This window comes from Talpa occidentalis, unplaced genomic scaffold (genome assembly GCF_014898055.3).
Source record: "Talpa occidentalis isolate TD23 unplaced genomic scaffold, MPIMG_talOcc4v2.1 talOcc4.7, whole genome shotgun sequence".
In the NCBI taxonomy this organism is placed as follows: Eukaryota; Metazoa; Chordata; class Mammalia; order Eulipotyphla; family Talpidae; genus Talpa; species Talpa occidentalis.
The window spans coordinates 37,861,873-37,874,905 of NW_023605083.1; the positions used below are offsets into that span (position 1 = coordinate 37,861,873).

A 13,033-nucleotide genomic window follows, 5' to 3' on the forward strand; every position below is an offset into this window, starting at 1 on the left:
ATCCAAGTAAGGAGGCCCTAGCCCCCTGCAGGCAGCCCCTTTGCAACAGATCTATCCTGGGGACATTGGGGGCCATCTCTGGCTTCTGGGGGTCCCTGTACAAGGTAGAGTAGTTCCTTCCCACCCCACCCAACACTACCTCACCTATGCTTCCCCAAGCCTGAGGGGGATGCCCCACCCAGGTTCTCAGACAAACAAAATCCAAAGAAAAGAGTTACAAGGAGGGAGCTCATTACCAGGAATTAAGGAGGAGGCATGCCCCAGGGTAAACCAGGCAGAACTTTGCCAGCAGGAGAGCGGCTATAAGTACACACAGATGCGTTTGGAGATGCACAAGATGTTCACTTAGAAATACACAAAGCAAAATCCAGATTGAGAGAGGGAGGCAGCAGCAGAGATGTGGCCAGCCAGATACCCAGACCCACAGAGACATAATCAGAGGTACTGAGAAAGGGCAGTCACGCCCAGAAACACCAAGAACTCACACTTGCCCGTGTGCACACACCGAGGCAGGCACACAAGGAAACAGGAACCAAGCTCCGGTTTCAGAGAGGCCAATTTCAATCCAAACAACTTAGAACTTCACAGAAACATGGGCAGGCTGTGGAGAGGACTATACTCAGGAGAAGGGACAGAGGGGAGATGTGGGGTCTGGTTATCCTCCTGTGCAGTGATTCTCCCTCCAAGTCCACCCTGGAAAAAGCATTAGGTGGACTGGAGAAGAGACTTTCCAAAAGGAAAGGAAGACTTTCTAGAACTTACTATCAGCAAAATGGCTGATGGGAGGCATGCCTGCAAGTAAGTGGAGAGATGGGGGGATGGGCGGCGTCCCACCTGCCCCTGTAGGGATCACACACTGCTACTCACTTAAGTCCCTACAGCCCCTGCTGTGCCCCACCACCCTGGCCTCAGCTGGTCCTGACTTCTTGGGTGGTCTGACCTCCATCTAATAGGTTCTTTGAATGCCAGCTCCCCTACCTTACACTCCTGTGCGCCTGGTCCCCTCTTGTGTCTCTTTTCCATCTCTCCCCAAAAGTCTCCTCAAGCCAGGGCACACTGAACCATCACCCCCACTCTCTCCCCACCCCCTCTCTCAGGAAATGCAGGAAGGAATCTGGCAGAAGAGGGTGGTCAAATTCAATGACCATTAAAAAACAGCCTTCAGGGCCTGCCATCTACAGCCACTGCAGCAAAAGTTCAATCCCCGGCCAGGGAGCTACCCATATGGCGCAGCAGACCTCTCCTGTCTCGCCTGCTGCTCCCCTCAGCAGTGTGTTTCAGTAGATCTGCCTGTTCTGCTCCCCACTCTGTCTCTGGTGAATCTGTTGTAGAGTAACCCCGATACAAAACGGGGTGCCTGACTGTGGGTCCTCACCCGCGCGCTTCAAAGGACTTATCAATGCTCTACTGCAGGCACACGCGAAAGGTTAATAAAAGGTTTATTTACAAGGGAAGGGGAAATGAGGAAATGTACAGCTCAGGGAGAAAAGTGGGAGACAAAGTTTTAAATGAGTCCTACCCGATCCGCTGATCAGGAATCCCAAAATGGCGCTCTGAGAGCTGGCCGCCAGCCAGGAGCCGTGCAGCCAGGAGGCGAGCGATAGCTAGAGAGCCCCCAAGGCCCACGTGTCAGGTTTTTATATCCAACCTGGCTGCCCAACTCCACCCTCAGGTCCCAGCCACCCTCCCTTGGTGGTGATGGGATTTGTCTTTCCCAATGTCCTGATGGCTTTAGTCTGGAGAGGGGGTGGGGTCCACAAAGCCTGCATGGGATTATCTCAGGACATCATTTCCCCCTAGCAAATCCTCTCACCTCCCCCACACCCCTTACCTCTGGCCTACACCCCAGTTCTTGTATGCATAAATAAATTTTAAAAATCTTTAAAAAAATAAAATAAAACAGCCTTTAGCATCTCTCTCTCCACCAGCACCACCCCCCTTCCCAGTTCTGCAGGAGAAATCATGATGTGATATTATTTACCACCCACTGACCACTGTGCTAAGTCATTTTCTTATCTTCCATTATCACCTGTTCTCCTTATCCCTCAATTCACAGATGAGGAAACTGAAATTCAGGCTTTTGAAGAGGACCACACTAAGGTAGCACAGCTAGAGAGAGGCCAAGCTGGGCCTGGAGTCCAGGTTTGACTACCTGTTAACCACTGCACCAGAAGGGCCCCATCACTCTCTGGGCTGACTGGTCAGGGTCCACTGTAAGATTTGAAAGGGATGACAGAAGGCTTGGGGCCTGCTGGGCAGGACAGCAGGGTGGGGGACTGAGGTGGGACCTGTGTAGATGGAACGAAACTCTGCAGTCACTTTCCCCTCCCAAGATTTGCCCTTCCTCTCCCCCCAGGGCCTGGGAAGGGGACACTCCCTCTGGCTCAGCTCCCTCTGACATTCCAGACACGCCTCCTGGGAGTTGGGGACAAGGAGGGAGTGGAGACCTGAGGTGGAACTGCATTCTCCAACCTCCACTTCCCCAAAGTCCTGGCTGTGTGACCCTGTATTGATACCCACCCTCTCTGAGCCATGGTCTTCTCATCTGAAATGACTGGGGAGCAAGAGTTAGTTTAGCCTCTAAAAAACTGCAGTTCTTCTGTGGGACCCAGGGATCCTCTGGCTCCAGTGGGGTTAACTCTGCAGGAGGGCCCGGGTGGGGGCCCTCTTCCCTTTGAATCTCAGTGAAACTTGAGGAGAGTTAAAGTAGTGAGAAGAGGCACGTGATTTCCTTACAGTTTCCTGGGCCCCTTGCCTCCCTGGGCTGCCAGGATGCCAGAGACAGTCCAACCCCAGACTTACAGGATAGAGGTGCCTCAGAGTGAAGAACTGCAGCAGGGGGGAGACAGAGATGAATGCAGTCATGGTCTCTGGGCTCAGACAACTGACTGTGGAAGGTAGCGGAATAGTGCGGAAATAAACAGGGATGACTTCCTGGAGGAGGAGGCATTAGAGTAAGATTTTAGTGAGCAAAGATGTGAGTGAGACTTTAGGGGGAAGGTCTGAAGATAGGAGATGACAGGAGTGCATAAAATCTGGGGTGCATAAAGCACTGCCAGCAGCCAGAAGCCAGGTCTTGAAGGACCTGAGCGCAGGATGGAGATTTTCTCTGCCCCATTTTCAGCATGGGTTTTAGAATGATCCTCTGGTTGCTGTATGGACCAAATGGAGCAGGTTTGCTGGCAGGGAGACTGCGCTAAGGGAGCTGTGGACAAGGTCTAGGTGGTGGTGATGGAGCCTGAACAGCTTTGACCTGTAGAAAACCATGCCAGTTACCAGTCTGATTGGTTTCCTCCAGCAACAAGGAGCTCACTACTTTTGGATAGCAATCCTCTCCTAAGGGCAGCTGCGCCTAGGAGAAAGTTTTTTCCCTATGCTAGGCTCAAGCCTGCCTTCGTGGGGGATGTATTGGTCCAGGGATAGGAAAGGAGTTGTGCCAGGGGTCTCTGACCCCTGTGTGTGACTGACCCCTGCCACCCAGGGCACAGCTGATGTACTGTTCCCCGTGTTATACCCTGGCCAAGTGACAGACCCAGCTGGGCAGCCTGGGTATTTGTGACCAGACACACTCAATTTCCTTCATTAACCCCAGAAAAAAATCCAGAGCAAGCAGAAAGATATCTGCATAATTGGCGGTGTTATACATACATTTTATTTTTTTTTATAAAAGGCAAAAGAATACATACATTGAGTGAAAGATGAAAGGAGTGAGGACCTTATTTAAAGTAGAGTCTCCCAACTCCCATCCCTAAGACTGTAACATCTGCTATATATATATTTTTTTTTTTAAAAAAAAGAGCGACATGAAACTTATGACCTGAACTTTATCCCACCCCCTCATGCCTACATTATTGCAGAAACATATTACTCAGCCCCCACTTATGGATGGCCGGAGTTGCAAACCTGGGGTGTGGTCCCTCCTGACCCAGCCATACCCACACCTCCCATCCCCAAAGCATAGAGAAGCTCCCTACTTAGGAAAAAGGGCACACACATGCACGCACACACACACACACAAATAAAAACATAGATCTGGACTCTCTTCCGCATGGAGCCCCGGAAACATGCAGACCCCAGGCGCTTTCCTCACTCACAGATGGACCACTCACTTACCCCCTCCACCCTCTCGCCTCCCCCACCCAGCTTGATCCCTTGTCCTGAAGATCCAGGAACCCACACACATGCCTGTGCACACACACTCACACACCAGTCGCCCATCCTCAGCCTCTGGGAGACAAAGGAATAGGGTGACCCTACTCCCTGTCCCACCAGCTTAAGGGCAGTGGCCTAAGATCCTATGTGGGCGGAATCCAGTGGGAAATCCTGAGAGGAGGCTGTCCACTGGGGTGGGGTGTAGACAAAGAGCTTCTTAGCCTGGGAGAGGGCTCGTGAGGGGCTTCTAGGGAGCAGCCCCTGCAAAGTCAGTGGATGTTCCGGGAGGTTGCCGGAGGGGGGGTGTCCCCTGCCCACTCAGATCTACTCCTTGTGCTTCACTTGGGCCAGCTTCACGTTCTCTTCCTCGGTGGAGGGTGGGGGCGGCTCCAGGTGGCAACCAATCATGAGCTGGTACACCAAGACGCCCGCGATGGAGCCCAGCAGAGGAGACACGATGGGCACCCACCACCAGTGGCGGCCGGTCCTGCGGGAGGGCAGATGTATGTGGTGAGGGGTGGGGGGTACAGGGCAGAGGAGAGGCAAGTTGGGGCACTCTGGGTGGGGACTGCACTCACGTGAAGACTTCCGTGCCCCAGCCAGCGATGGCGGTGAAAAGGCGGGGGCCGAAGTCCCTGGCGGGGTTGACGGCATAGCCAGAGTTGAAGCCCATGGAGGTGCCGATGACCAGGACCACCAGGCCCACTGTGAAGGCCTCCAGGCCACGAGGGACAGGGTTGTTGTAGGGGTCCACGATGGCCAGCACACACACGATGAGGGAAGCTGTGCCAATGAACTGGGGTGCAGGGAGAGAGTGGGGAGACCAGAGTGAGGAGCACCTCCCAGGCCTCCCTCAGATCCCTCCTTCCATCCTCTGGCTTCCCTCCACCCTTTAGTCTTATCATCTCCTGGCTGTGCTCTCAGGAGCAATGGTGCTAGAAGCTTTGCATTGTTAGGATCTCCTGGGGAGCTGGTTAAATAGGAACCTGCATGTTTTATAAGTGCCTGACACCATGAGTCTGAAGGGGGTGTCTCCACATATTGAGAAACCATAGACCAAGAGTCCTGTCCCCCAGCCAACCCATGAGGCAGTCAGGGCAGCTTGGTCCTCCTCCCTGTGTCCCCATCACATGGCCCTGGCCCATACCTGGTCAAAGAAGCCGTTGACCATGTCCAAGTGTCCGGAGGGATAGGTGGCAAAGATGCCAGCTGTGCCATTGGGGCCGGTGACTATAAGCTCATTGTTGGCGAAGGCCCAGATTGCATCTGGTGACAAATTAGACCCAGGGAGGTTGAGGCAGAGGCCTGAGCCTGGTCTCCCCCTTCAGGCTGGCCCTCCCGACCCTCCAAGGGTCACAGGTGAGTACAATCATCTCTGTAATTCTCTGGAGAGAGAGGGACTGGGGTGGAGGGTCCAAGACTCTTGTTGCACAACCCGTTTCTTTCCCCTCAGCCCCCCACGTGGGCCTGTGCGTAAATGAGTGAGTCATGAGCCCAGGGCCTGGGCAGGCCCCAAATGTTTGTCATCAAAAGGCCCAGTGCCAGCAGGTCCCAAGCAGAGAGAGGTGGGTAGCAGAGGAGGGCGGGAAAGGGAATGCTCACCATAATACAGCCCAAAAACGATCCCAGCACCCAGGAAGGCTCCCAGAGTCTGAGCCAAGGCGTAGATGGGCAATTTGATCCATGGCTCACGTGCCAGAAAGCACATGGCAAAGGTCACAGCAGGGTTCAGATGGGCTCCTGAGGAAGAGAGGAGAAGGGACCGATTAATCACAGTCTGCCATGGTGGGGAGGCCAGAACCCCGGGGCCCACATCTCCTTCTTTGTGCCTCTGAACATAGCACAAAGAAGGACTTTTTAAATGGATGGTGGGTTGGACTATGTAAGAGGCCAACTCTGATAATCTCGGATTCCAAGCTGAGAGTGGAAGGTTCTAAGCATCGAGTTCCTTCTCTACTCTCCCATGAATTCAAACCTAAGGCCACAGCCATGTGCCACCCTCAGGAACACCTCACCACCCACTCCCCATGGGAATGTTCTTGAGGGGTATGACGAGGCTAAGACCTTACCGGAGACCTGACCAGCGACCAGGATGGCCAGAGTGACAGCAAAGCCGAAAGCCAGGTTGATGGTGAGGAAGCCACCATGGGTGCCCCGGCTGAGCACAACCTGGGCCACGGAGCCACAGCCAAACATCTGTGTTAAAAAACAGAACAAGACAGGGGGGGTGAGACCCAGCCAAGACCACTCCACAGGGTAGGGATAAAGCCAGTGACCTCCATATCCCTATATCAAGAGGGAAATGCAACCTGAACCCCCGCCTGCCACAAGTGCACCCCACAGGAGGCATGCCCTCCCACTCCCAGCGTGCCAACTTTAATATAACAGGGTCCCACAGAAGGCACTGGAAGCAGAGTCTATGACCGGGAACCCAAAAGATGGTCTAACCACCATGATTAATTTTCCTGGAATCTCTATACTTTCTCCTCAGCACCGTCCTTCAGGCCTGGCCCAGAGGGAGGTGGGGAAGTGTTCACTCGTCCCCAACCAGCAGCTGCCTCCCTCTTTGCCCCAAAGCAGAGCTCAGTTGGTGGTGGTGATGGGGGAAGAAATAAGGAGGCCAGAAGTTCCGTGGAACCCACTTCTGAGTCTGGGATGTCACATTCCCTGCCTACCCACACCTACTCACCTTGCAATCCGAGATTATCAGAGTTGGCCTCTTACATAGTCCAACCCACCATCCACCATCCACTCCCTCTCAGACCTTTACCCACCTTGACCTTAACCTGCCCCAGAGCCTCCTCTCTCCACCCACCTATCTTCTTGCCCTCAGGGGACCAGGTTCCCCTCTCAGATTTGCAGGTCCTAAAAACAGATCTGATGCTCTTGCACTAGCCCTGATCCAGGACCCAGAGTAGTGGAAATGGGGAGACTGGGTTTAAGTTATCTGCCAGAGCTGGGGGGACTCAGGGGATGGAGGTCCCGCTGTCCTGCAAATGTCATTCTTCTAGTTCAAGTGTATCCATACTTCCATGCAACCTATAAAGAGTTGTTACTGTGAGCCCCCAAAATGTTCCCCAAAGCTGCTCCAATCCCTGCCCAAGGTGACCTCTCTCATCTCCCTAATACCAAAGATTTCATATCTACCCAGCAGATAGGTTTCAAGATCCGTGCTAAGGATTCTTGTCCATTCTGATGGTCAGTGCCCTGGGTTAAGTATTTTGATTATTATCCCTCAGAAAGACCAAGAGATAGAAGAGAAGCCAGAGGCTGTGATGCAGGGCCAAGATAGGCAGGCAGGTGCAAACCTGAGCAAAGATCAGATTGTGAGTATGTGAAGGGGGCGGGTGGGCAGGCATGTGAGGGTCTGGGGCACCCGCCCGGCTTGGTAGGTCCTGGACTCAACTCTCTGCCTGCCTGAGGCCCAAACCTGGCTCCATCCCAGGAGACCTTGGAGGGAGAAGCTGTCAGAGCCAGTTCCACCACCTTGCTACTAATCTTCCTCTTCCTTTCCCTTTCTTCTGCTCCCCACTACCCCCTCCCCAGCCTTACCCTTACTAGATACCCCAGAGACCAGGACTCCCCTTGGCCCAAAGTCAGTCCTGATTCTGCATCTGTAGGCTCTAGGTCTCCAACCCACAGAGATCGAGCCCTCACCTGCCATTCAGGGGTGTCCCAGGGGTGGGCCCTGCTCTCAGGCAGCCCTTTTGGTCCTGCTCTCCACTGACATCCGATGCCTCACACCCACCTGGGCCTGAATGTCGACTCTCCGCCAAAGAAATACCTTCCTTTCGTGGTCTGGGATAAGCCAAATGATCCTGGGACTGAGCATGAGACCTGACTGCTCCTTTGTGGGGAAGGCAAATGAGACTTGGGAGGAATAGGACGGTGCCTCCAGGAAGGCAGAAGACAACTTTCCCTGTCCTGGATGTTCTCGAACAGGGGGTGGGACCATGAATCAGACAGGGAGTGGGGGATACAAGACTCTGGGGCAGGAGGGTGATAAGCACCTTAATCCCTTCTTGGCACAGGGTAGAGAAGGGGTGGGGATGACTGGTTGGGCTAGTCTTTTGAGGGCCTATGGATAAAGTGCCCCAACTGGCTTCCCCCCTTCCTGTTCTGATAGCTAAAGGTGAGTCTTGGTGCCCTGTTCCCATGGAGTCTTCTCCACCAACAACCACCACCCACCTGGGGTGGGCCACCCAATCCCTACTTGCCCCTAATTAAGCTTTCTCACCCGGTGGGGGGAGGGAGCTGCTGACTGGTCTGCAGCTGGGGCTGCAGCAATGGAGTAACTGAACCCAGAAGTAACGCAGGGAAAAACAGGTGTAATCACATGAGTGACTGAAGATCAGAGAGTAACTGGGACAGGAAATGGAGAGCATAACTGGCGTGTCTGCCAGACCCAAGGAGTGTAAACAGTCACCCAGGAACAATCCAGGGGCCAAAGTGGCACCAGCAGGTTGTAAGTGGGACTGGGGAGTCGTCAGCTCACCTCAGCAGGGGAAGTGCTCCCCTGGAGTAACTGAGAGGCTGGGGCGTAACTTGGTGCTTCTGCAGAGCTGACAGCACCTGTCTAGGTAACTGACACGGTCTGGAGTCACTACCAGGACTGAAGCTGTGTGCCTGGGGGCCCACCTGCCTTGCACAGCTCCCTATCTGGAGAATCTTCCCTTCTCCCCAGGTGGCCTCTGCCCTCTGCCCCCACCAGAAACAAACTGGCCTCACGTCATTGGAACTTTTGGACTTTCTGGGGCTTAATTATTCATTAGGGGCCAGACATTCAGGACCCAAATAACCTAACAGGGGCTCATTTGCCTCTGTCCCGCCTGCACCCCAAAGCTGGGACTCTGTGAGAGCCAAGAGGAGAGGCTGCAGGTCCGAGCTGGCAGGGGTGACCGCTGTCCCAGCTGTGGACTGGGTCATGGGAGGAAGGAAAAGGGTCGGAGCTGTCACAGGGAATCACAGGTGTCTTTCTGTCAAGGGGCAGAGCTGTCACGAGTGGGCACTCTGGAAGGAGTCAAGCCAGGGGAGGTCAGCGCTGGGACAGGACTCAGTGCTGTCGTGGAAAACCAGCCCTTGCGAGCTCAGAGGGATCCTGAAGGTTGAAGGTGGAAGTTGCAGAGAGAGAGAAGTGTCTGTCCCGGTCCCTCCACTCACCACGAGGATGAGGGTCCCCAGGCACTCGGCCAGCGCCTGGCGGAGCAGCCGGTAGCGGATGTGCAGCATCTCCCCGCAGCGGGCCACCAGCTCCTTCTGTCGACCCATGGCTCGGGGCGGGCGGCGGCGCGGGCGGGCGGGCGGAGGGCGGCTCGGAGGCGGCGGGCACAGCTGCAGTGGCCGCGGGAACCAGGGAGGCGCGATTTATAGGAGCGCTGGAGGCCCGCCCCGCCGCCCCGCCGCCCCGCCCGCTCAGCCCGCAGGGCCCGAGGAGTGGGCGGACCCTCCAACACCGCGCGCGCACACACACTCACATGCACACACACACTCACACTTGGGAGGGAGCTGATGAGGAAGGCAGGGGGTCGTGGTGTGCAAGGAGCTTTAGGAGTGGGGTTGCTCCTTCCCAGGGCCCTTAGGGGAGGGGTGTCCTGGGCTGTGGACAGAGCCAGGGGTAGTCGGGGGTATAGGCATGTGTGGGACCCCGACTGGGCCTGAGAATGGGGCTGCCAAGGAGACTCCCAGCCCACAGTGAGCCCTGCTCTCTTCTCCATCATGGCCTGGGCCAGGGAGACACGTGAGAAAGGAAAGTTGATGGTCCCAGCCCTACAGGATGATGGCTGGACCCAGCATGTCCCGGGGGCTGGTGGAAGGAGGCTGTGGGCACCCAGTGAGGAGACCCGCTCATAGTCCAGATCCCGGTGGACACACGGAACACAGGCGATGAGTTCCTGCGAGAGTTCATGGGTCCGGGCTCCGTGTGCTGTGGGTATGACATGTCACACCCTCCAGGCCCTGAGCAACTCTGCCCAGGCTGCATCCACCGTGTCTTATGTGCCTCATCACATTTGCTGGGATTCTTCACGGGCACTTGCCTGTTGAACACGGCTGGCTTAACTGAGCCTGTCACACGTGTACCTGAGTGCATGGTGCACATGGCTCCAGAGGCTGAGCAGCAGTTGTCCTGACATGCCACATCCACATGCTTGCCAACAGGGTGAGTTCCAGCTGTTTTTAACCTTCTGCTCTCCCTCTCTGGCTTATCACTAGCCAGGGGATAATCCTTCCCTTTAAGAGACTGAGCTGGTTAAACTGTAAGGTGTCAGCCCCTCCTGAGGGGGTCTATGGGACAGCCCTATTTTCTATCTTGAATTTAATAATCAGGAAACCAAGACCTGGTGGGCTGAAACCACAGAATTGGGAGCAAATATGTCTTTGCCCCAAGTCTCAATGGCAGCATCGTTAAGGGAGACCAAAGAAACCACATTTTCCAGAGGGGATGAATTTCTGGTGGGTCTAGAGCCCTGGGGACTTATCCCTTGAGGAATGGCTCTTAGAAATGAAGGCTCCAGGGGTGATTCATGCCCCAAAATATGGGGCTTAGCAGCACACAGAGAGTCATACACGTGTACCCTGAGGCTGGCAGCCACGCTGGCCGATATTCACACGAGAGCCTGGCCAGAAGCTCGTACATATATGCAACCTGCACACCAGGTCTCTAATGGCTCTTGGCCCAAAGAGAAGCACCCCACACCCCTGGGCCCCCACGGGCTGGGAGGCTCCATGGTGAATCAGGGAGCCATCACTGAGTGCCTGCCTGCTGGCCTCATTGCCAGCCTGTGACTCAAGGCAGAACTCTAAACTCCTGGTGCCAGAGTCCAAATTATGGGAATACGGGACACCCCCCACCCCAAAACAATCTACCTTCTCTTCACCCTACTCCATGGTGTTTCCCAGCCCCTCACTGCCTCAGGTGGGGCTATAAAGGCAGCACAAGGCAGTAAATGGCAAGGATCTCCTCAGTGAAAGAAAGTAAGAAACCACAAGCCACAGCACCCCATCCACACCCTGCCACACCCTGGGCCTGCCATCATGGAGCTTGGCAGTGGAGAATAGGGGCAGCTGTGCTACCAGCAGGCACATGCAAGACCCTTGTATACAGGTGTTTGTGCTCAGTTCCCAGGGGGTTCACATGAGCTGCACCAGGAGGGAGCAGGTCATGAACACAACCAGGCATTTGGTATCGTGTTTACATTAAGCAGCACTTGTTTACACATATGGATCTATGTGTACTCACACATGTGTGCGTGCATATATGTGCCTACATATAATCTTGGGGCTGCAGGTCACCATAGGGCATCTTTATGACTCCTCTAGTAGATACCAAAGCGCATGACTTAGCAGGTGAAACAAAGGCTGCATCTTGGGCCTCCCCGGTGGTGCAGGGGTTGAGCACAGCGCTGTGAAGCTGTCCGCAGCCTCTGCAGTACCGGTTCGATCCCGGCCGGCCGGTGAGCGTCTCACAAGGCGCGGCAGACCTCTCCTGTCTCACCTGCTGCTCCCCTCAACAGTGTATTTCAGTGAATCCTCTCACCCCCCACACCTCTGGACTGTACCCCTGCTCTTGTATAAATAAAATAAATCTTTAAAAAAAAAAAAAAGGCTGCATCTCAATGCCCCCTTCTCCCAATCAGGACCCAGACTTCAAGACGATGACCCCATAAGCTCCCACCAAATTCCTTCCTTTCCATAACACACTTTCATAAGTGTACATCACACATGCACTCTGGAATGTGTTAGGATTGAAGCTGAGGGGTTTGGGTTGGGTAGGTCTTTGTACTTCTTAGTGGCCTGAGATGACTCAGCCTGGAGGAGGGATGCAATGGTTTCCAAGAGTCCCTTGTTACTGCCAGCATTCCTAGAATCATCTGGCATAAAGAGGGGTCAGGGGCTGAGGATGCTTGTTCAGAGGGGCCAGGTTGGACCTGGGCTTGGGAACTGTAGCAGGATGTCAATGCTCAACACTAGGGAGGCATCATCCTCATTGTAGTCAATGTGAGTGGTGCCCCCTGGAGCAAAAGACAGAAGACAGCTTCAGAGAGGAGAGAGAGGTTGGTGAGGCCTTCACCAGTCACACAGGTTTCCCAGAGTCCTCTGGGCTCCCTCTTGTACTTTGAGAAGAAAAGCCAGGGCTGAGTGTAGGCTGGAAGTCAGCCTGCCTTGGAGCTCCAGGAGGAAGAAGAGGAGGCCCCACCTCCCAGGGCATCTTGAGCAAGGTCTGTGTCTCACCTGGGCGGGAGGGCTGAACCAGGGAAGGGGCCTTGACAGCCCATCCACCCTGTGGGAGGCCGTGACTCTTTGAGGTCAGAGCTGGGGGAGTGGGTTCCCAGGCAAGGGAAGGGCTGAAAATGCAAGTCCCAGCCTGCTGGACCAGAGGGGCTGGCTGGGGCCCTGTAAGGGGTGGCACACCCTTCATTTCCTGCCCCCCAAACTCCCTTTGGCCTGAATAGGAGCAGCCTGGACCAGCAGAGGAGACGTGAGCTTTGCTGTGAGCCAGTGGAATAGAGAAGAGTGGAGACAGAAATCATGCTCCTGCCCCCCAGCTTCTTCCAGAGCATTAGAGCTGGGTGGAAGAGGAGCAGGTCAAAGCCAACACTCAGACATTTCAAGTTCAGAAAGCACTTCCTCGCATTTGCAAAACAACCCCCAGAAGTAGGTGTATTTCCCCCCTTTCACCGATGACAAAACTGAGGATTGAAGAGAAGTCACCTACTAAGATCTCACTCAGCCACTGAGTGTTGAGCTGGGATTCAAACCCTGTGGGATGGGGAGGAGAGATGGGAAGGGGGCATAGGCAGAGAGCCAGGGCACAGGAATGTACTGCACCCTCCAGGCCTGAGCTCCCCTACCAGCGTGTGCCCTATTCCTATGCCGCTGATGG

At 54.8% G+C, this 13,033-nt stretch overlaps 1 protein-coding gene across 2 annotated transcripts; it reads right to left on the reverse strand.

Moving 5' to 3' along the window:
- Positions 1–4,111: 4,111 nt before the first annotated feature.
- Positions 4,112–9,453, reverse strand: AQP3 (aquaporin 3 (Gill blood group)). Of its 2 annotated transcripts, XM_037492674.2 has the most exons (6): positions 9,313–9,453; positions 6,222–6,348; positions 5,755–5,892; positions 5,300–5,418; positions 4,731–4,948; positions 4,433–4,639 (listed from the first exon to the last, which is right to left on the reverse strand). In XM_037492674.2, exons 1-6 carry the CDS (start codon positions 9,418–9,420, stop codon positions 4,477–4,479), a joined length of 873 nt encoding a protein of 290 aa, XP_037348571.1. In that variant the 5' UTR covers positions 9,421–9,453; the 3' UTR covers positions 4,433–4,476. The 2 variants fall into 2 exon arrangements, with proteins under 2 accessions (XP_037348572.1, XP_037348571.1); XM_037492675.1 differs by lacking the exon at positions 4,731–4,948 and having other exon boundaries at positions 4,112–4,639; positions 9,313–9,420.
- Positions 9,454–13,033: the final 3,580 nt, after the last annotated feature.